The sequence below is a fragment of the Antedon mediterranea genome, chromosome 3, assembly GCF_964355755.1.
Source record: "Antedon mediterranea chromosome 3, ecAntMedi1.1, whole genome shotgun sequence".
NCBI classification, from domain to species: domain Eukaryota; kingdom Metazoa; phylum Echinodermata; class Crinoidea; order Comatulida; family Antedonidae; genus Antedon; species Antedon mediterranea.
This window is the reverse complement of record NC_092672.1, coordinates 38,905,600-38,927,485: the sequence shown is the minus strand read 5'-3', so window position 1 is coordinate 38,927,485 and position 21,886 is coordinate 38,905,600. Positions and strand designations below refer to the sequence as shown.

The 21,886-nt window shown below is 33.7% G+C and overlaps 2 protein-coding genes and 1 long non-coding RNA gene across 6 annotated transcripts; 1 reads left to right on the top strand and 2 right to left on the bottom strand.

Moving 5' to 3' along the window:
• Positions 1 to 604: 604 nt before the first annotated feature.
• LOC140045571 (proline dehydrogenase 1, mitochondrial-like) lies at positions 605 to 15,879 on the bottom strand. Its single transcript, XM_072090537.1, has 13 exons — positions 15,479 to 15,879; positions 14,857 to 15,065; positions 13,938 to 13,972; positions 13,302 to 13,445; positions 11,416 to 11,480; positions 10,750 to 10,934; positions 8,849 to 8,930; positions 8,432 to 8,524; positions 7,967 to 8,113; positions 3,094 to 3,368; positions 2,847 to 2,935; positions 2,192 to 2,518; positions 605 to 873 (listed from the first exon to the last, which is right to left on the bottom strand). Exons 1-12 carry the CDS (start codon positions 15,791 to 15,793, stop codon positions 2,349 to 2,351), a joined length of 1,809 nt encoding a protein of 602 aa, XP_071946638.1. The 5' UTR covers positions 15,794 to 15,879; the 3' UTR covers positions 605 to 873; positions 2,192 to 2,348.
• LOC140045577 (uncharacterized) lies at positions 15,663 to 18,298 on the top strand. Of its 3 annotated transcripts, none has more exons than XR_011844596.1 (3): positions 15,663 to 15,729; positions 17,244 to 17,476; positions 18,221 to 18,298. It is a non-coding gene; the product is annotated as an uncharacterized lncRNA (long non-coding RNA). The 3 variants fall into 3 exon arrangements; XR_011844595.1 differs by having other exon boundaries at positions 15,708 to 15,781; XR_011844594.1 differs by lacking the exon at positions 15,663 to 15,729 and adding an exon at positions 16,166 to 16,700.
• On the bottom strand, positions 16,711 to 20,675 carry LOC140045573 (octopamine receptor beta-2R-like). 2 transcript variants are annotated; one of them, XM_072090539.1, is made up of 3 exons: positions 20,601 to 20,675; positions 18,194 to 19,299; positions 16,711 to 17,450 (listed from the first exon to the last, which is right to left on the bottom strand). In XM_072090539.1, the coding sequence occupies exons 2-3, from the start codon at positions 19,284 to 19,286 to the stop codon at positions 17,032 to 17,034; spliced, it is 1,512 nt and encodes a 503-aa protein (XP_071946640.1). In that variant the 5' UTR covers positions 19,287 to 19,299; positions 20,601 to 20,675; the 3' UTR covers positions 16,711 to 17,031. The 2 variants fall into 2 exon arrangements, with proteins under 2 accessions (XP_071946640.1, XP_071946641.1); XM_072090540.1 differs by lacking the exon at positions 20,601 to 20,675 and adding an exon at positions 20,459 to 20,541.
• Positions 20,676 to 21,886: the final 1,211 nt, after the last annotated feature.

The following is a 21,886-nucleotide window of genomic DNA, read 5'->3' as shown; positions in this document are numbered from 1 at the left end:
GCGGCCGCCAGATAACAGCTTTTAAAATATAGTTAACTTGTGGCCCGAACGGGCTTCCGTAGAATAGGTTTATAAACCTCGAAGATCTAACGTTAGAAAAAGTATATTTTATATTTAAAATTGTTTGTTTTTTATTTTGTCTATTGATTTTTTAAAATTATCAATTAATTTAAAGAGGGCTGATTATCAGTTATTACAGTTACATAAAATACATTTCATTGCATATTGTAATTTATTGTAATCTTAATAATTAAGTAATTTAATCTCATCAAATAGCCTACATAGTTTAAATAAACAAGTAAAAACTACTAGTAATTAGTCCGACATCTACCGCTTCTTGTGTGTTATCTATAGTGAACCGCAGGGTTAGGGTTAGACTAGTTTAGTAGTAAAGCAGTCTGACATCTACCATTTTTGTTTGTTAGGTTTAGACTAGTAAGCAGTCTACCGCTTCTTGTTTGTTATCTTGTGAACCCATCAGGGTTAGGGTTAGACTAGTAAGCAGTCTGACATTTATATCACTTCTTGTTTGTTATCTAGTGAACCCAGCAGGGTTAGGGTTAAACTAGTAAGCAGTCTGACATCTACCGCTTCTTGTTTGTAATATCTAGTGAACCCAGCAGCACTAATAATATTAGTACAGTATCATTTCAATATACACCAGGAAAAGCAGAATTTGTTCATTCCTACAAATTACAAAACACAATATAAATCCTTCTCCCCTCTACCAAGGAATTCAAATATATTGCTATAATTATACTAACATTATATACATATGTTTATATTATCAACACCTAAATAGATTTTTGACATTCAATAAATACTGCATAGAATCCATTCAACATTATGAGTGCATTATTCGTCATTTAAACCCTTCAATCAAATGAAAAGAATCTACTTTAGATATAAAACAAATATATTGAATGGGTTTATATTGTACAAAGAGGAATGTTCAGTTTTTTTAAATATTTTTTAACATTCCACTCAAAACATTAATTATTTTTAAAAGGTATAGTTTAGTTTCTCTAATGCATAAACATCAAGTTGCATTCTACCTACTGAAAAATAGTAACCACTAATAGTAGCTACACACAGTGCATAATAGTAGCTACACACAGTGCATAATAGTAACTACACACAGTGCATAATAGTAACTACACACAGTGCATAATAGTAACTACACACAGTGCATAATAGTAGCTACACACAGTGCATAATAGTAACTACACACAGTGCATAATAGTAACTACACACAGTGCAAAATAGTAGCTACACAGTGCACATAGTAGCTACACACACTGCATAATAGTAACTACACACAGTGCATAATAGTAACTACACACAGTGCATAATAGTAACTACACACAGTGCACATAGTAACTACACACAGTGCACATAGTAGCTACACACACTGCATAATAGTAACTACACACAGTGCATAATAGTAACTACACACAGTGCATAAAAGTAACTACACACAGTGCATAATAGTAGCTACACACAGTGCATAATAGTAGCTACACACAGTGCATAATAGTAACTACACACAGTGCATAATAGTAACTACACACAGTGCATAATAGTAACTACACACAGTGCATAATAGTAACTACACACAGTGCATAATAGTAGCTACACACAGTGCAAAATAGTAACTACACACAGTGCATAATAGTAACTACACACAGTGCATAATAGTAACTACACACAGTGCATAATAGTAACTACACACAGTGCAAAATAGTAGCTACACACAGTGCAAAATAGTAACTACACACAGTGCATAATAGTAGCTACACACAGTGCATAATAGTAGCTACACACGACAAAATAGTAGCTACACAGTGCATAATAGTAGCTACACACAGTGCATAATAGTAGCTACACACAGTGCATAATAGTAGCTATACAGTGCATAACAGTAGCTACACAGTGCATAATAGTAGCTATACACAGTGCATAATAGTAGCTATACACAGTGCATAATAGTAGCTACACACAGTGCATAATAGTAGCTATACACAGTGCATAATAGTAGCTATACACAGTGCATAATAGTAGCTACAAAAAGTGCATAATAGTAACTACACACAGTGCATAATAGTAACTACACACAGTGCAAAATAGTAGCTACAAGTTCACAATTGTTTGCAAATTGCATTGACATATTTTATATTATAAAAATACAAACCTTAAAGCTTCCCATTGTTAACCTTGGAGAACCACACCAAATAATGTTTTATTAGTTTTTTAACTACTCTCTTTCTTTACTCATTTTTCCAGCACTTTTTAGTATACATTTACAAACCAAAGTACATAAATAATTTGTTAAATATTTGTAAATGATTTTAGCTTCTGTGAGCAGTACGTCGTTTTACTTCTGTCCATAACATACTACGCTCTTTCTCTACACCCTTCAACATGCCTCTATTTTCTAATGCTCTTCGGGAAAGATATGGAAGGACTTCCTCAACTGGTCCATATGGTACATATTTATAAACTGAATATCCTGCTTGACCTAGAATTAACAAAATGAAACATCACCATCACCAACAACATTATGATACTACTATCCCATCATAACAGTACAGTACAGTACAGTACAGAAATCATCATAACAATTATTGTTATCTATCAGCTGAGCACCATCATAACATTACAGATATCATCATAACAATTATCGTTATCTATCAGCTGAGCACCATCATAACATTACAGAAATCATCATAACAATTATTGTTATCTATCAGCTGAGCACCATCATAACATTACAGTGTATACAATTCTTTTTTATCATCACAATCACATTATCACAACAATAATTATCTTTTCTAAAATCTATTTACCTAACGGGAAGGACACTTGATCACACATTCCAAGCAATTGTCCAAAATAAACAAGATTCTCTTTGGGACCAATGCCCAACTCATTCATTCTGTGAACAAATTAGATTTATAAATATTAAAGTAATGATATAGATGGAAAATAGTACATTTATTAATATAATATTTCATTCCTTTTTTAAAGTACAATAAAAAAGAGATTTATCACTGAGCCAGTAATGATATTATCATGCTGTTCTAATAAACTCACAGTTCTACTGCCCTTCTTACAGTGTCCTCATTATGGGATGCCACCATCACATTAATACCACCAGTAGATTGGATCTTCTTTAGTATGTAGCCTAGACATTGGTGATACATCGCATCTGTACTGTCATAGTTGGGATTGATAGGATCCTCATAGCCTATCTCAGATGCCCGTTTACGTTCTTGATCCATGTACGCACCACGCACAAGTTTAGCACCAAAATAAAAACCTTCCCTCTTTGCTAAGGTCATGTCAACTGTTAGATTGTTAAAAGCTTCCTAAAATTTGTTCAATAAAGATTGTTAAACAGTAGAAATATTTTCATTACAATTGAGTATGTCATATATCATCTAATGGCTTTTGTAATTGCCCCTCATTTCACAGAAAAGATTCCCTTAATAGGGGTGTCTCAAAGGTAAGGTTCTACTATTCATTTCACAGTAAAGATTTCCTTAATAGAGGTGCCTCAAAGGTAAGGTTCTACTATTCATTTCACAGTAAAGATTCCCTTAATAGGGGTGTCTCAAAGGTAAGGTTCTACTATTCATTTCACAGTCAAGATTCCCTTAATAGAGGTGTCTCAAAGGTAAGGTTCTACTATTCATTTCACAGTAAAGATTCCCTTAATAGAGGTGTCTCAAAGGTAAGGTTCTACTATTCATTTCACAGTAAAGATTCCCTTAATAGAGGTGTCTCAAAGGTAAGGTTCTACTATTCATTTCACAGTAAAGATTCCCTTAATAGGGGTGACTCAAAGGTAAGGTTCTACTATTCATTTCATAGTAAAGATTCCCTTAATAGAGGTGTCTCAAAGGTAAGGTTCTACTATTCATTTCACAGTAAAGATTCCCTTAATAGAGGTGTCTCAAAGGTAAGGTTCTACTATTCATTTCACAGTAAAGATTCCCTTAATAGAGGTGTCTCAAAGGTAAGGTTCTACTATTCATTTCACAGTAAAGATTCCCTTAATAGAGGTGTCTGAAAGGTAAGGTTCTACTATTCATTTCACAGTAAAGATTCCCTTAAAAGAGGTTTCTCAAAGGTAAGGTTCTACTATTCATTTCACAGTAAAGATTCCCTTAATAGAGGTGTCTGAAAGGTAAGGTTCTACTATTCATTTCACAGTAAAGATTCCCTTAATAGAGGTGTCTCAAAGGTAAGGTTCTACTATTCATTTCACAGTAGAGATTCCCTTAATAGAGGTGCCTCAAAGGTAAGGTTCTACTATTCATTTCACAGTAAAGATTCTCTTAATAGAGGTGCCTCAAAGGTAAGGTTCTACTATTCATTTCACAGTAAAGATTCTCTTAATAGAGGTGCCTCAAAGGTAAGGTTCTACTATTCATTTCACAGTAAAGATTCCCTTAATAGAAGTGTCTCAAAGGTAAGGTTCTACTATTCATTTCACAGTAAAGATTCTCTTAATAGAGGTGTCTCAAAGGTAAGGTTCTACTATTCATTTCACAGTAAAGATTCCCTTAATAGAGGTGTCTCAAAGGTAAGGTTCTACTATTCATTTCACAGTAAAGATTCCCTTAATAGGGGTGTCTCAAAGGTAAGGTTCTACTATTCATTTCACAGTAAAGATTCCCTTAATAGAGGTGTCTCAAAGGTAAGGTTCTACTATTCATTTCACAGTAAAGATTCCCTTAATAGGGGTGTCTCAAAGGTAAGGTTCTACTATTCATTTCACAGTAAAGATTCCCTTAATAGGGGTGTCTCAAAGGTAAGGTTCTACTATTCATTTCACAGTAAAGATTCCCTTAATAGAGGTGTCTCAAAGGTAAGGTTCTACTATTCATTTCACAGTAAAGATTCCCTTAATAGGGGTGCCTCAAAGGTAAGGTTCTACTATTCATTTCACAGTAAAGATTCCCTTAATAGGGGTGTCTGAAAGGTAAGGTTCTACTATTCATTTCACAGTAAAGATTTCCTTAATAGAGGTGTCTCAAAGGTAAGGTTCTACTATTCATTTCACAGTAAAGATTCCCTTAATAGAGGTGTCTCAAAGGCAAGGTTCTACTATTCATTTCACAGTAAAGATTCCTTTAATAGGGGTGCCTCAAAGGTAAGGTTCTACTATTCATTTCACAGTAAAGATTCCCTTAATAGAGGTGCCTCAAAGGTAAGGTTCTACTATTCATTTCACAGTAAAGATTCCTTTAATAGGGGTGCCTCAAAGGTAAGGTTCTACTATTCATTTCACAGTAAAGATTCCCTTAATAGAGGTGCCTCAAAGGTAAGGTTCTACTATTCATTTCACAGTAAAGATTCCCTTAATAGGGGTGTCTCAAAGGTAAGGTTCTACTATTCATTTCACAGTAAAGATTCCCTTAATAGAGGTGTCTGAAAGGTAAGGTTCTACTATTCATTTCACAGTAAAGATTCCCTTAATAGGGGTGTCTCAAAGGTAAGGTTCTACTATTCATTTCACAGTAAAGATTCCCTTAATAGAGGTGTCTCAAAGGTAAGGTTCTACTATTCATTTCACAGTAAAGATTCCCTTAATAGAGGTGTCTCAAAGGTAAGGTTCTACTATTCATTTCACAGTAAAGATTCCCTTAATAGGGGTGTCTCAAAGGTAAGGTTCTACTATTCATTTCACAGTAAAGATTCCCTTAATAGGTGTCTCAAAGGTAAGGTTCTACTATTCATTTCACAGTAAAGATTCCCTTAATAGAGGTGTCTCAAAGGTAAGGTTCTACTATTCATTTCACAGTAAAGATTCCCTTAATAGAGGTGTCTCAAAGGTAAGGTTCTACTATTCATTTCACAGTAAAGATTCCCTTAATAGGGGTGACTCAAAGGTAAGGTTCTACTATTCATTTCACAGTAAAGATTCCCTTAATAGAGGTGTCTGAAAGGTAAGGTTCTACTATTCATTTCACAGTAAAGATTCCCTTAATAGAGGTGTCTCAAAGGTAAGGTTCTACTATTCATTTCACAGTAAAGATTCCCTTAATAGGGGTGTCTCAAAGGTAAGGTTCTACTATTCATTTCACAGTAAAGATTCCCTTAATAGAGGTGTCTCAAAGGTAAGGTTCTACTATTCATTTCACAGTAAAGATTCCCTTAATAGAGGTGTCTCAAAGGTAAGGTTCTACTATTCATTTCACAGTAAAGATTCCCTTAATAGAGGTGTCTCAAAGGTAAGGTTCTACTATTCATTTCACAGTAAAGATTCCCTTAATAGAGGTGTCTCAAAGGTAAGGTTCTACTATTCATTTCACAGTAAAGATTCCCTTAATAGAGGTGCCTCAAAGGTAAGGTTCTACTATTCATTTCACAGTAAAGATTCCTTTAATAGGGGTGCCTCAAAGGTAAGGTTCTACTATTCATTTCACAGTAAAGATTCCCTTAATAGAGGTGCCTCAAAGGTAAGGTTCTACTATTCATTTCACAGTAAAGATTCCCTTAATAGGGGTGTCTCAAAGGTAAGGTTCTACTATTCATTTCACAGTAAAGATTCCCTTAATAGAGGTGTCTCAAAGGTAAGGTTCTACTATTCATTTCACAGTAAAGATTCCTTTAATAGGGGTGTCTCAAAGGTAAGGTTCTACTATTCATTTCACAGTAAAGATTCCCTTAATAGAGGTGTCTCAAAGGTAAGGTTCTACTATTCATTTCACAGTAAAGATTCCCTTAATAGAGGTGTCTCAAAGGTAAGGTTCTACTATTCATTTCACAGTAAAGATTCCCTTAATAGGGGTGTCTCAAAGGTAAGGTTCTACTATTCATTTCACAGTAAAGATTCCCTTAATAGGTGTCTCAAAGGTAAGGTTCTACTATTCATTTCACAGTAAAGATTCCCTTAATAGAGGTGTCTCAAAGGTAAGGTTCTACTATTCATTTCACAGTAAAGATTCCCTTAATAGAGGTGTCTGAAAGGTAAGGTTCTACTATTCATTTCACAGTAAAGATTCCCTTAATAGAGGTGTCTCAAAGGTAAGGTTCTACTATTCATTTCACAGTAAAGATTCCCTTAATAGGGGTGTCTCAAAGGTAAGGTTCTACTATTCATTTCACAGTAAAGATTCCCTTAATAGAGGTGTCTCAAAGGTAAGGTTCAACTATTCATTTCACAGTAAAGATTCCCTTAATAGAGGTGTCTCAAAGGTAAGGTTCTACTATTCATTTCACATTAAAGATTCCCTTAATAGAGGTGTCTCAAAGGTAAGGTTCTACTATTCATTTCACAGTAAAGATTCCCTTAATAGGGGTGTCTCAAAGGTAAGGTTCTACTATTCATTTCACAGTAAAGATTCCCTTAATAGAGGTGTCTCAAAGGTAAGGTTCTACTATTCATTTCACAGTAAAGATTCCCTTAATAGAGGTGTCTCAAAGGTAAGGTTCTACTATTCATTTCACAGTAAAGATTCCCTTAATAGAGGTGTCTCAAAGGTAAGGTTCTACTATTCATTTCACAGTAAAGATTCCCTTAATAGAGGTGTCTCAAAGGTAAGGTTCTACTATTAATTTCACAGTAAAGATTCCCTTAATAGAGGTGTCTCAAAGGTAAGGTTCTACTATTCATTTCACAGTAAAGATTCCCTTAATAGGGGTGTCTTAAAGGTAAGGTTCTACTATTCATTTCACAGTAAAGATTCCCTTAATAGGGGTGTCTCAAAGGTAAGGTTCTACTATTCATTTCACAGTAAAGATTCCCTTAATAGGGGTGTCTCAAAGGTAAGGTTCTACTATTCATTTCACAGTAAAGATTCCCTTAATAGGGGTGTCTCAAAGGTAAGGTTCTACTATTCATTTCACAGTAAAGATTCCCTTAATAGAGGTGTCTCAAAGGTAAGGTTCTACTATTCATTTCACAGTAAAGATTCCCTTAATAGGTGTCTCAAAGGTAAGGTTCTACTATAGGTACCTTTAAATAACATTGGTATGTGTTGAAGATAACAGGCTTTTTCTTGTTAAATTTTCTCATCATTTCAATTGTTAAACGACTGATGGCTGGTTGAAAGTATGACTGTTCAGCATCAATCATTAATCGAACATTCTTTTCTTCTGCTCTCTACAAATAGATACATAATATATAAAGGATATATAAACATTTTACATAATATCTTAAGGTAATGTGGATACAAGTATGTATGACCACAATCAAGTGTAATATAAATCCCCATTTTTAGCCTCAAAATTGGTGGCACAAACATTCCTATTCCATGAGAGTAAACATCATATATTGAGATTTAAAAAAAGGAAGGCTCTTTCATAATTTATTTATTATTTATTTAATATTAGCAGAAAATACACTTCTCCAACTGAATACCACACAAAATATTTTTTGAATGCAATTTTCATATTAGAATTTTGAAATTAAAACAATTACCTTAGCTAACTTATTAATTCTATGTAACATTGATTTCATCTGTGCTTCCTCTTCTGCTGGTAAAGAAATTAACAATGGTTCTAATTTCCCAGTCTGGAAGAATAAAATAACTTATTATTATTATTATTATTTAACAAGATATGTTGAAGGAGAATATGTTTACATACATTTTTGATGTAGCCAAGTTTGTTGATACACATGTTATACTGCTTTCTATTCTAAAACTAAAAGAATTTTGTAAAGTTTATCTTAATTTTACTATGGTGTCGGAAGTTCGAAAAAATTATTCACAATATCACCTTAAACATTTCTGTGTCAATCAAGAATTTACGGAAGTTGAAAAAATTCTCGAAAAAAATCTGTAAAAGCAGCAGCTGATACAAACTACTTCTATATACATTTGAAAAAAGAACTAACCTTAAAGTTTGGAATTTTAAATATTTTATGAAGTCTGTGATTTGGTTGCAACAATGCCTCCCATTCCAAAAGATCTATTTTTCTGTTAAATTATAAATCAAGAAACATAGAAAAAAAAAGATATTTAATAGTCTGAAATATAAAGTCATAATCCATCCAAGTGAATCAATCTACTGAATTATCCCTTGTGATAATCCCTATTGTTAGTAACAAACAAACAAGTGTCTTACCCATCTTGGTCATAATCCATCCAAGTGAACCAATCCTCTAAATTATCCCTTGTGATAATCCCTATTGTTAGTAACAACAAACAAGTGTCTTACCCATCTTGGTCATAATCCATCCAAGCGAACCAATCACCTGAATTATCCCTTGTAATAATCCCTATTGTTAGTAACAACAAACAAGTGTCTTACCCATCTTGGTCATCCATCCAAGTGAACCAATCCTCTAAATTATCCCTTGTAATAATCCCTATTGTTAATAACAAACAAACAAGTGTCTTACCCATCTTGGTCATAATCCATCCAAGTGAACCAATCCTCTAAATTATCCCTTGTGATAATCCCTATTGTTAGTAACAACAAACAAGTGTCTTACCCATCTTGGTCATAATCCATCCAAGTGAACCACAATCCTCTAAATTATCCCTTGTAATAATCCCTATTGTTAGTAACAACAAACAAGTGTCTTACCCATCTTGGTCATAATCCATCCAAGTGAACCACAATCCTCTAAATTATCCCTTGTAATAATCCCTATTGTTAGTAACAACAAACAAGTGTCTTACCCATCTTGGTCATCCATCCAAGTGAACCACAAAATCCTCTAAATTATCCCTTGTAATAATCCCTATTGTTAGTAACAAACAAACAAGTGTCTTACCCATCTTGGTCATAATCCATCCAAGTGAACCAATCCTCTAAATTATCCCTTGTAATAATCCCTATTGTTAGTAACAAACAAACAAGTGTCTTACCCATCTTGGTCATAATCCATCCAAGTGAACCAATCCTCTGAATTATCCCTTGTAATAATCCCTATTGTCAGTAACAACAAACAAGTGTCTTACCCATCTTGGTCATCCATCCAAGTGAACCAATCCTCTAAATTATCCCTTGTAATAATCCCTATTGTTAGTAACAAACAAACAAGTGTCTTACCCATCTTGGTCATAATCCATCCAAGTGAACCAATCCTCTAAATTATCCCTTGTGATAATCCCTATTGTTAGTAACAACAAACAAGTGTCTTACCCATCTTGGTCATAATCCATCCAAGTGAACCAATCCTCTGAATTATCCCTTGTAATAATCCCTATTGTCAGTAACAACAAACAAGTGTCTTACCCATCTTGGTCATCCATCCAAGTGAACCAATCCTCTAAATTATCTCTTGTAATAATCCCTATTGTTAGTAACAACAAACAATTGTCTTACCCATCTTGGTCATCCATCCAAGTGAACCACAATCCTCTAAATTATCCCTTGTAATAATCCCTATTGTTAGTAACAACAAACAAGTGTATTACCCATCTTGGTCATAATCCATCCAAGTGAACCAATCCTCTGAATTATCCCTTGTAATAATCCCTATTGTTAGTAACAACAAACAAGTGTCTTACCCATCTTGGTCATAATACATCCAAGTGAACCAATCCTCTAAATTATCCCTTGTAATAATCCCTATTGTTAGTAACAACAAACAAGTGTCTTACCCATCTTGGTCATCCATCCAAGTGAACCAATCCTCTAAATTATCCCTTGTAATAATCTCTATTGTTAATAACAAACAAACAAGTGTCTTACCCATCTTGGTCATAATCCATCCAAGTGAACCAATCCTCTGAATTATCCCTTGTAATAATCCTTATTGTTAATAACAACAAACATGTGTCTTACCCATCTTGGTCATAATCCATCCAAGTGAACCAATCACCTGAATTATCCCTTGTAATAATCCCCATTGCTTGTAACTGGGCTTCAAATTGTTCTTTGGTTAATTTCCTATCTTTAAGATTCCCTAGAGTTCCGGCAAATTGCACAAATAGATTACGTGTTTTGGTTAGCACTTCTGACAAGTTTAACTGTAATTAAAAATGTAACATTCCTTTCAACACTGTGTAATGATAATCAACACTGTGTAATGCCTATCACAATGTGTAATCAAAGAACTTATAACACGAGAATCTCCTGTTCGTCCAAAGCTTGTAACAATTTCGAAAGGCATTGTAGGATAGAATAGAGCTAATGGGGGTTGCGCCATTGTGAGCCATGGAGTAGCGCGCCCGCATCAAATTAGAAAGTCAAAATCATAGAGGGAATCTGCTAATACTACAGGGGGATAGAGTAATCGACTGAGCCCTCTATGCGAATTAATAGTTTTGACTTCCTAGTTTGGAGAGGGCGCTGCTCCATGCTGTGTAATGGCGTCGCCCAGTTTGACCTTTTAACCCTGTACTTCCGATACTGTGTTTTGAATGCAAATTGAAGAACAGGAGATTCTTGTGTTATAAGTTCTTTGGTGTAATGCCTATCACATGCTTATATTAGTAAATATAAACATACCAAGAGTTGAGGGCGTCCTAAGGCTGTCAGTTTTACAGCTGCAAAGCCATTTTCAGATGATGCACCTAGAAATAAAACACAAATGTTAAAGCCCCATTCCCTACGTTTTTTAGATATAATTTAAGATCACAAACTATATTTAATGTAAAAATAATACTATATGGTCCTATTGCAATAACTTTTTTCGTCTTTAAACGGTTAAAAATGTGAAAAATAAATCGATTCTAATAATTATAGCGGCCCGCTATAAATCCCAAAATGCATTGCGCGCGGATTGATATTTTTGTTTTTCACCTGTAATTCGCCCACTTTTCGATCGATCGTGAAGCCAAAACAAATGGAAGACTCCTAACTTTTCAGCGAAAATACCGGGTTTTCCCCAATTTGTATCAACGGAGTCTGGCAAAAATAGAAAGACAATTAATGCAGCAACTATGCAACGTCAGGCTAGGTATATAGCTAGCGTACGATGTTCGTACGTTATCGATGTTTACCAGCTAGGCCTACAAAACTAAGCCTAGCTAGGCTAGGCCTAAGACCGTCCACGAGAAGTCGATCGCCGCGAGCTACTTAGGTAGTGCATTGTTTCTCACTTTTTATCATAATTTACCATAAAACGTACATTTAAGACAAGGAATGACATGGTTTAATGTTTTTAAAGTGATATATATGTATTATTTTCCAAAAAACGTCCAAAATTGCAGGGAAGGGGTCTTTAAGCATGGGAAAAAATCAAGTGAATTATTACTGTAAAATGTATTTGAAATAATACACTTAAACATTAAAATGTTATGATAGGTAACATACCAGCATCAACACACTGAAGAAGGGTGTGCAGGTTTTGATCACATTTGTGATTAAAATGTTATGATAGGTAACATACCAGAAGCATCAACACACTGAAGAAGGGTGTGCAGGTTTTGATCACATTTGTGATTAAAATGTTATGATAGGTCACATACCAGCATCAACACACTGAAGAAGGGTGTGCAGGTTTTGATCACATTTGTGATTAAAATGTTATGATAGGTCACATACCAGCATCAACACACTGAAGAAGGGTGTGCAGGTTTTGATCACATTTGTGATTAAAATGTTATGATAGGTAACATACCAGAAGCATCAACACACTGAAGAAGGGTCTGCAGGTTTTGATCACATTTGTGATTAAAATGTTATGATAGGTCACATACCAGAAGCATCAACACACTGAAGAAGGGTGTGCAGGTTTTGATCACATTTGTGATTAAAATGTTATGATAGGTCACATACCAGCATCAACACACTGAAGAAGGGTGTGCAGGTTTTGATCACATTTGTGATTAAAATGTTATGATAGGTCACATACCAGCATCAACACACTGAAGAAGGGTCTGCAGGTTTTGATCACATTTGTGATTAAAATGTTATGATAGGTCACATACCAGCATCAACACACTGAAGAAGGGTGTGCAGGTTTTGATCACATTTGTGATTAAAATGTTATGATAGGTCACATACCAGCATCAACACACTGAAGAAGGGTGTGCAGGTTTTGATCACATTTGTGATTAAAATGTTATGATAGGTAACATACCAGAAGCATCAACACACTGAAGAAGGGTGTGCAGGTTTTGATCACATTTGTGATTAAAATGTTATGATAGGTCACATACCAGCATCAACACACTGAAGAATGGTGTGCAGGTTTTGATCACATTTGTGATTAAAATGTTATGATAGGTAACATACCAGAAGCATCAACACACTGAAGAAGGGTGTGCAGGTTTTGATCACATTTGTGATTAAAATGTTATGATAGGTCACATACCAGCATCAACACACTGAAGAAGGGTGTGCAGGTTTTGATCACATTTGTGATTAAAATGTTATGATAGGTCACATACCAGAAGCATCAACACACTGAAGAAGGGTCTGCAGGTTTTGATCACATTTGTGTTCATCTTTGTAGAAGTACGTCCTGGCACTAGACACATCTTTACGTCTGTCAGCAAACTGGGGATAAGCTTTGAACTTTTCATTATGGATATCTATTTAAAAACAAGATAATAATTAGGATATTACATTACAATGGAATTGTACAGTATGTTAAATTGAACTTTACATTTCCATATAGGAGTTATTATGTTTTGTATCAAAGACAAAGGCCATACTGTGCATTAGGGAGATAACAGCAGAAATCAAATTCACAAAAGACCATAGAGGGATGAGGTCAGTTATCAATGTAACAAACATTCTTTGAAAACAATACATTTTAATGCCAACCATTCATTATTAAATTAATAGTCTGTTTTTACTTTTCATTTTATTATATAATTGTTCTTCTTGTGCAGTGCAAGCAATATAATTTCTCCTTCTGTTACCTAGGTTATGTTACAATAAAAATGTTTGCTGAAAGATTAATGTTAAATATAAATTGATTTTACGGTCACAACAAATATGTTTTGATAGAGTTGAATAATGCAATAAACTGAGTTAATATTAAAAACAATATTAATACTATGTATTTCGTTATACCATACCTGGATCTTTTTTGTCTGCTTCAGATACACATGACCTGAAAAAAAAACAGTTTAAAATATAATATCAAATACTGTATTGTATAAAGAAAATTTAGTTGGAACATGGACAACACAGCTATTTGAAGTATCTATGATGACTTTAAATATGTTAGTTTCTAGATATTGTATATTTAAGCAAGGCTTGTGATTCTGTTATGATAGGTTAAAGCCACAAATGGATGGTAAAACAGGGCAGAAAATATAGTATGTAAAGGTTAACAATATATTTATGCTATTTTGAGTAAAAATATGTTAAGTTTAATTCTTTCATCATATACTGTACTAATGGTATTCTAGTAGCGGTAGTATGTTATGTTTGTTTAAGAGACATATTTTGAATTAAATAACCAAAGTATTGGTAAAAACATATACCAGTATTATTATATAAAAAAGTAGCAAAGACCATATGTGCTATTAAATATCAAAATGTGTTGTACCATGTTTATTCATTAATAGTAAATCTAAAAAAGGAACATATTGCAGTAGCAGTTTTTGAAAATCTATGAAAGTAGTTTCTCCAATATGTACACAGCTACATATAATACCCTTTTCACATCTGCATAAGTTGTTATAAGTTGTAACCAGGTTTGATCTCCTGATTTACGTTTTCACAAACCGTGAGAAATCTCAAGAAAAAGCATAGTTGCGCGCTATTTGATTACTATGATTGGTCAGTATAATACCAGGGCAATACATGCACATACAGTAAAAAGGACATCTCGGACAGGTCTCTCATCAGTGTTTTTCTCCCTGAGATTTCATATGGGTCCCTTTTCGAAATCTCAGAATATTTCCCAAAATATTGTTTTTACACTACATCCGAACCTGATTACGTGTTACTTTTTGCAGGTGTGAAAAGAGTATTTGTAAATTTCTTTACTCCATCTCAGCTACAACAGCCTCATTGTGAGGTATATCCTCTTCCACACCATAATCCAGTATAGCACCAACACCAAATGATTCCAGTTTTGTAATTATTGGCTGGATAGATGGCTGGTCAGCTCCAGCCACAAAGTGACCATAAAAGGTGGCTTGCATAACATTGTTAAAAAGTCTCTTTCCTAGCAAACGTCTTGATAACTTCAAAATCTGAAAATTAAGAAAACATTTATCTACGCCAACTGTCACTTGATGAATGTGAGTGAAGGAACGATCACACAAAACAGCCGCTTTTATATACACACAAGTGAAAATTAATATTCTAAAGACCAAAATTACTTTTATATTTTACTCATTTTTAACTACCTTTCCTATAGTAATTTTTATTTTAAGTCTAAACAACATTTAGAATTTAGGCTAACTAACTAGTAATTGTCATTAGGGTCTATTTTAATAATAAACTATGAAATCGGCCTTCACCTCTACCTGGCCTCTAATCACGGTAACCCTAATAAATAAGTAATATACTTAATACTACACTACTCTACAGACAGGTATACTGGCCTACATTACTCCACAGGATGGACTAAAAAGTAATAGCTACAAAATTATGAATAAAGTACCTCCTTGTTTTTATTAACGAGTATATCAAATTGACATAATTTAAATACAGCTAAAGCTCGAAGAATTTCAGTAAACGATTTGCTTTTGTAGGCCTCTTCAGGACTGTCAAATTCCAGGTTTAGTTTATCAAACGGGGTCCCTCCGGCGGCCGACGAACGAACATCACTTCCTACTACTACGTTCTGTGAATCTTCTTCGGCGGCGATCAGCTTCGACTCTGCTGGGGCTGAAGACTTTGATCGTTGAAAAGGTAACACTAACAGCTGCGTTGATTTTGTCCATCTTGCTGCCCCAGTTCGACAGTAAGATAACATTTTGTATGTAAACTAAATTAATGTTTGACTTATGTATGAATTACAAAAAACTAATCCTCCAAAGGTGAAATTTCTTCTTCACAACAACAACAGCATGTATCCTGTTTACTTATCTCAGAGGTAAATAACAAAACGCACGATGGCGCATTACACACGGCATGAATCATACATTCATTGTTTAGTATATGGTGTAACATTGTATAGGGTTGTTAATAATATTAAATACTATTAATAGGTGGTAGAGAGCAGCATGTGATATTAAATAAAATTAAAGTGGCAACCATCATTTTAAATCTCTGAAATACCAGGCAAAACTATTATTAATAATTATACCCAATGGCAATAGAAGTTTATTACGATGTGATTGGTCCAAATTGGGGGTGTGTCATAGGCGTGTGTGAGTCTCTGGATTAAATCATCACGTATGGGGCAGGAGATTCCCGAGGCAGGGTGGGGCAGAAAAGTTAGTCAGCGTCTCAGAATTAATACATCCAACAACTATTTCATTCTACCAGTTTGTGTATGAGTTAATACAAACAAAAAACAAACAACGTAACTTAGATCATGAGATTATCGGCTAACAACAGGAAATAAAACCAATAATAACTAGTACCGCGTACTCATAACAACACAAAAGGCTCTACAAACAGTATTTGATTGCCTTGACTGTTGTATTGACTCTGTGAACTTGTAAATGTATAGCCTATTAATCGGTCATAAAATAACGTCGTCAGTATTGTAAAGTCGTCATTTGAATCAAATTTCTGCACACAATTTCTAAAACACTGATTCAACCTATACTAACGTTCTTTTTTTGCGTATAAGTGTTTTAGTAATAGTAGGCCTACTGGGATATGTGATATTTGTAACAATGTCTATGGGAACAAATGGCTAAGAAGACAAAATGGTATTGGAGCATTTTCTGATTTTATTTTTTATATATTTAATGAGGTCAACCAAATATATATTTAAAAAATACTTTATACCATTTCCAGTGGTCTCTGAGTTGCTGATGTAGTTTATATAGTATTTTCAATTCTGTTTATAGTGTATTTACAAACTAACAATACTGCATTCCAGACCACAGACTAAAAATGCCATGCACCATCTTATCAGGTGAAATTATTATTAGTGTCACCAACATTTCCAATACCATCAATAGGCTTAGAAATGCTCTAGATAGGGATCATGTTAATAACGGCTGTTAAATCAATGTCTGAATTGTCTCTAAATTTGATTTAAATACTGCATTGTCTATGAATATCTAGACCACTAAAAGGCCATCTGGTCGATGCATGTTTTGGACTATCAAATGTGCCTGCTGGACATGAGAAAACCGTCCGCACAAGTTCTCGGTGATCAATAATTTCCATCTGAATATTTTCCTTGCACAGTTTGTCATGCTTCCTAAATAATCTTTTGCAATCTTCTTTTTTGGTTGATTTTTTAGAAGATCTACTGAGTCTGAAGGAATTGAACATTCTTTTATCAGTTGGGTCATTTGTGTGGTCATCATTGACATCTTCTGGATGACCTCTGAGGTCAGCTCCATTTGCTATACCTAAGTCAGTTTGCTGGTGGTTGATGATGGTAGGATATCCAGGCACTAATGCACCAACAATTTTGTATTTCTTTGGAAAGTGAGGTGACAACTCGGCTGTAATATAAAGAGACAATAAATGAGTTGAGTATCTTTGGGCGATTTGTTAATACATTCAGACCATTCAATGTAAACTAGACTAGCTGTAGCAGTACACTGTAAACGGTTGAGACATTAAGACTTATAAAATGTAAATAGAGATATGGAGATGATGTCGTAGATGAATATTAGTGCAAAAGTAAAATACAACATATTAACATAAAATACAACGGTACAACATTTTAACATGATTTTAGATTCTATTTTCACACAAAATAAACTGAATGAATTGATGAAATGATTAGTGAAACAATGAATAAACTTCATAAATATCTAACTTTCACAGCAAATTAGTTTGCTCTTAAAGATTTATATTACGATTTTTTGAAAGTAGATCTTGACATTTGTTTATCTGTAATATATATAGGAACAGAGTCTGCAATCATAATTCACCTTGTCTTGAAATGCTTGCTTGTCATAAGATAAAAGAAATGATGATGATTTAATTACAACTGCTACAGTACAAAATGTCAATGGGGTCAACATTACTATTCAGTCCCAACGATTTAGATTAAGTAATGGAGTAATAATGATATGTCCGCCTAAATAAATGTTATGAAATTGTTGAACACAGAGAAGCTGGACCAATCCTCTATTGAATTTAACCTGAAAAAGATGCATTATTTTACATCATCTTTATCACTCCATTAGACCAACTACTATACTTTTTTTTTATATGTAAACAATTGTATACATTATACCTGTTATTTTTGTTTTGTCCATTTTAGACTTGCAACGCAATATATTCAGAAAGGCTGTTCGAAATGTCTTTGTCCTCCATGCATATATGATTGGATTAAGGGCGCAGCTAAGATATCCAGACCAGTATGCAAATGAGTTGAACCATATAGGAATGCTCTCATATCCTTTGATGATCGCCCATGTTACATACGTCATGTACGGTAACCAACAAATTAAGAACGCCACCACAATAATAAATAAAGTAACTGTAATTCGTATTTTCTGTTTAACTATCCTCATTTCTGCCATACTAGTATTATTAAGCAGTCGATTTGAAAACCGGTGAACTTCAACAAATATTGCTGTGTACGTAAAGAACAAAACTACTAATGGTGCAAATAATCCAACTGCAAACACAAATATTCCGTGAGATTTTTGCAATGGAGTTTCTGGGTATTGTGGTCCACACTGGGTTGCTCCCTGTTCATGTTTAAATTCATTGGTTGTCCATCCAAAAATTGGGCCAATTCCACATGCAATACCTGTCAACCATGCAACAATTATCATGACTATTGTTCGTCTTTTTGTAACATAACGATTAAGTGGTTTCACAAGAGAAAAGTACTTATGCACACTTATATACATGAGACTGTGAACAGATGCAATAAGAAATAAGGCATTACAAAATGAGTTTATATCACAAAGAGTAGGTGACATCCAATCCTCGCCATTTTTAATTACAGACACTAATGAAACAGGCATAGCCAATACTGTTACTCCTATGTCTGCAATTGCCAGATTTAAAATAGCAATGTTTGTTTTTGTTCGCATAGACTTGTAAAATATAGTTGCTAGAATAATCATTGTATTTCCAAACATGCTTATAATCATAAGAATGATGATTGAAATTATTAGAAAATTCAAGTAAACTTTTGAGTAAATTCCACTGACACCGGTTGCTGCTGTCACTTCAGACAAGTTCATACCGCTGACACCGGTCATTGGTGGCACTTCAGAAAAGTTCATACCGCTGACACCGGTAGTTGGTGGCACTGAGTTCATTGTTGAGGAGTTGAATGTTTCATTATTTGTAATGTCATATAAACTTGGCATTGCTATCAATGATCTGAAAAAATAAATAGTAAATAAATTAAAATGTTGAATGGTTTACTACTAAAAATTTATTCTTAAAGATGTTTTCACTTCTAAGACACCAAATGCATACACAATAATAATGTTAGTGTACTTCACTTTAAATGTCACAGCCAACAGTATCAAAGTGAATGTGCAGAAAGAATTGGGGAGTTTAAAACATTGGTAATCAGTGTGAATCATATTAGTTACAAATTACTTTAATGTAATTATAAAATTGTGAAAGTTCAATGTTGTAATATGTACAAGTTGCTCATCACACAGAAGCCAATCAGGTGAAATAATACAGAAGCCAATCAGATGTCCATCAAGTTTCTGTTTCTTTTCTTAAAATCTCTTATCACTATGTGACTATGTTTCTGAAGGACTTACATGTATTGAATTATGATATTGAGGTTCTACATAATTAATTTAACAAACTGAAAGTTCCCAAATATTGATTGATTGATGTATTCAACTTCACATTAGGTTTTAAATGTCAATGTAAAACTTTCAAAATCAAACTGCAGTTAAAGATATGCCAATAGAGCCTCATAAGCCTGCATTAAATATTAAACTTTATTTACTATTATCATGGAGTAAACTTTACTCCATGCTATTATATAAATCCTGTACATAATTGGTTATTCTAATTTTAAATAAATGAGCCAAAAACTCTGAAATTACCACACCAGTTGAGAATGTTTGATTTGTTAATATGGACGTACTGTACCACCCCTTTTATAGATCGTCAGTAGGTTTAATACAAGTTTAAAACAGAAAGACAAACAACCATCAGATCAACAGCTGGTCTAAATTATTTGTTGAATTTCTAAACCCAATAAACTCTAGTATATGTTCTAATTGTTAATACTAAAACCTGTAAAATACATTAGGAGACAGAAACACTTCCTGGTGTTTGCACAATAAATGCTTTGAATCTATTAATCACACGTCTAAGTGGAAAATCAATTTTCACAAACTAAAAGCAGAGAATATCACACAAGACCTATTACAGAAGAAGATACATTTACAAATTTGGATTCATTTCAATATTGGTTCAAGATGACAATCAGCACTTGTTTCAGTTTGTTTATTATGTTTAAGTACAATATTCTTTATGTTTAGGATAACAACAAATCCTTCCTACTTACCTTTCTTTATCTTTTCATATGACTGCTAACAACAAGGCAACCAAGGTCAAACTAAAAACAAAAAGCTTTCAACAAGCTTTACAGGTGCCCATACTGTTAAAAGCCTATATAATTACTGTTAATATACTAAATGTTACAATACCTGAAACAACGAAGAATGAAAATAAACACGAAACCAACCTTCTTCTTCAGAACCAGTGAAACTCTGTTTTAGTTTGTTTATACGCCGCCACACAAATCAAACACTTGGAATAGTCTACTTTTGTTATGGGTGTCGAGATTAACAATGAAACATTAATAAATGCAACTTCTGTTGTAGTAATTACGAAATGATTTTATTGCACAATTTGTAATTTTTTTTATTTGCTAATTATGATTTAAAACGAACACCAAACGAAATTTAAATTTTAAATATAAATTACAGAATTGGGTAGGCCTACCGCCCGGATGTCAACGAATGAGGGAAAATTTTGCAATCTGATAGCCAGCCTTCCCGGAAGGGTAATGTACTTATTAACGGTATTGGATTCCTTTTCGTTTCACAGTACCGGAAAACCGACAATTGTTACATTTCTGATAATGACAATTAGTAGTATTAGATAAGCCTATAGCTATTTACGCTCACATTATTCACCAAAGTTGTTTAAAAGCTCCGACGATTCGTGCGTTCCCGCGCGCACGCATAAACCCCATTCGATGTGCCAGTTTGAAATAATACCAGTACATAGCCAAAGAACAGGTACTAGAGGTACTTCATTTGAGGAATGTTTCATTTCATTGGTGTGGTTGCTAATTCGGCGGAAATCCTTCATTTTTAGGAAATATGAATTAAGCACTGGAATTACATCCGTTATGCTCTTGATTTCTTGGAGACATGTCCCCAAGAATATGGAAAATGAAGATAAAAATCAGACTTCGAATAGATCATTGCAGTAATATTCACTTCCATAGCAAAATTAGACACAAAAAAACTGTAAATGTATTAACCAAAACTCCTTGTCTGACCAGGGATGGCATATTCATTTAAAAAAAAATGTTTTTAATCATTTTTTTCAGATTTCTGGCATCTATATTATCAATATCATCGATTAACTCCCTAAACCCACCTCAATTTACAAATTTATTCCAACCAAACGCATCTTTTCACAATTATAGAACTCGAACTGTACAGGATATGCATATCCCTCTTCATAAAAAAACTTCATTTCAATATAACATAAGATTTAGTGGACCTAAACTATGGAATAAACTACCTTCAAATATTAAAGTTGCTGTATCTAAGAAAAGCTTTTCATTTAAACTTAAAAGATATATCACATCCAAGTATTATTTTTTATTATATTACATTTTATGATAATAATTTTAATGATGAGTAACAAGAAGAAGACGAATCAATTCTTTATTTATACCAAAATTGTTTTTTTTTGT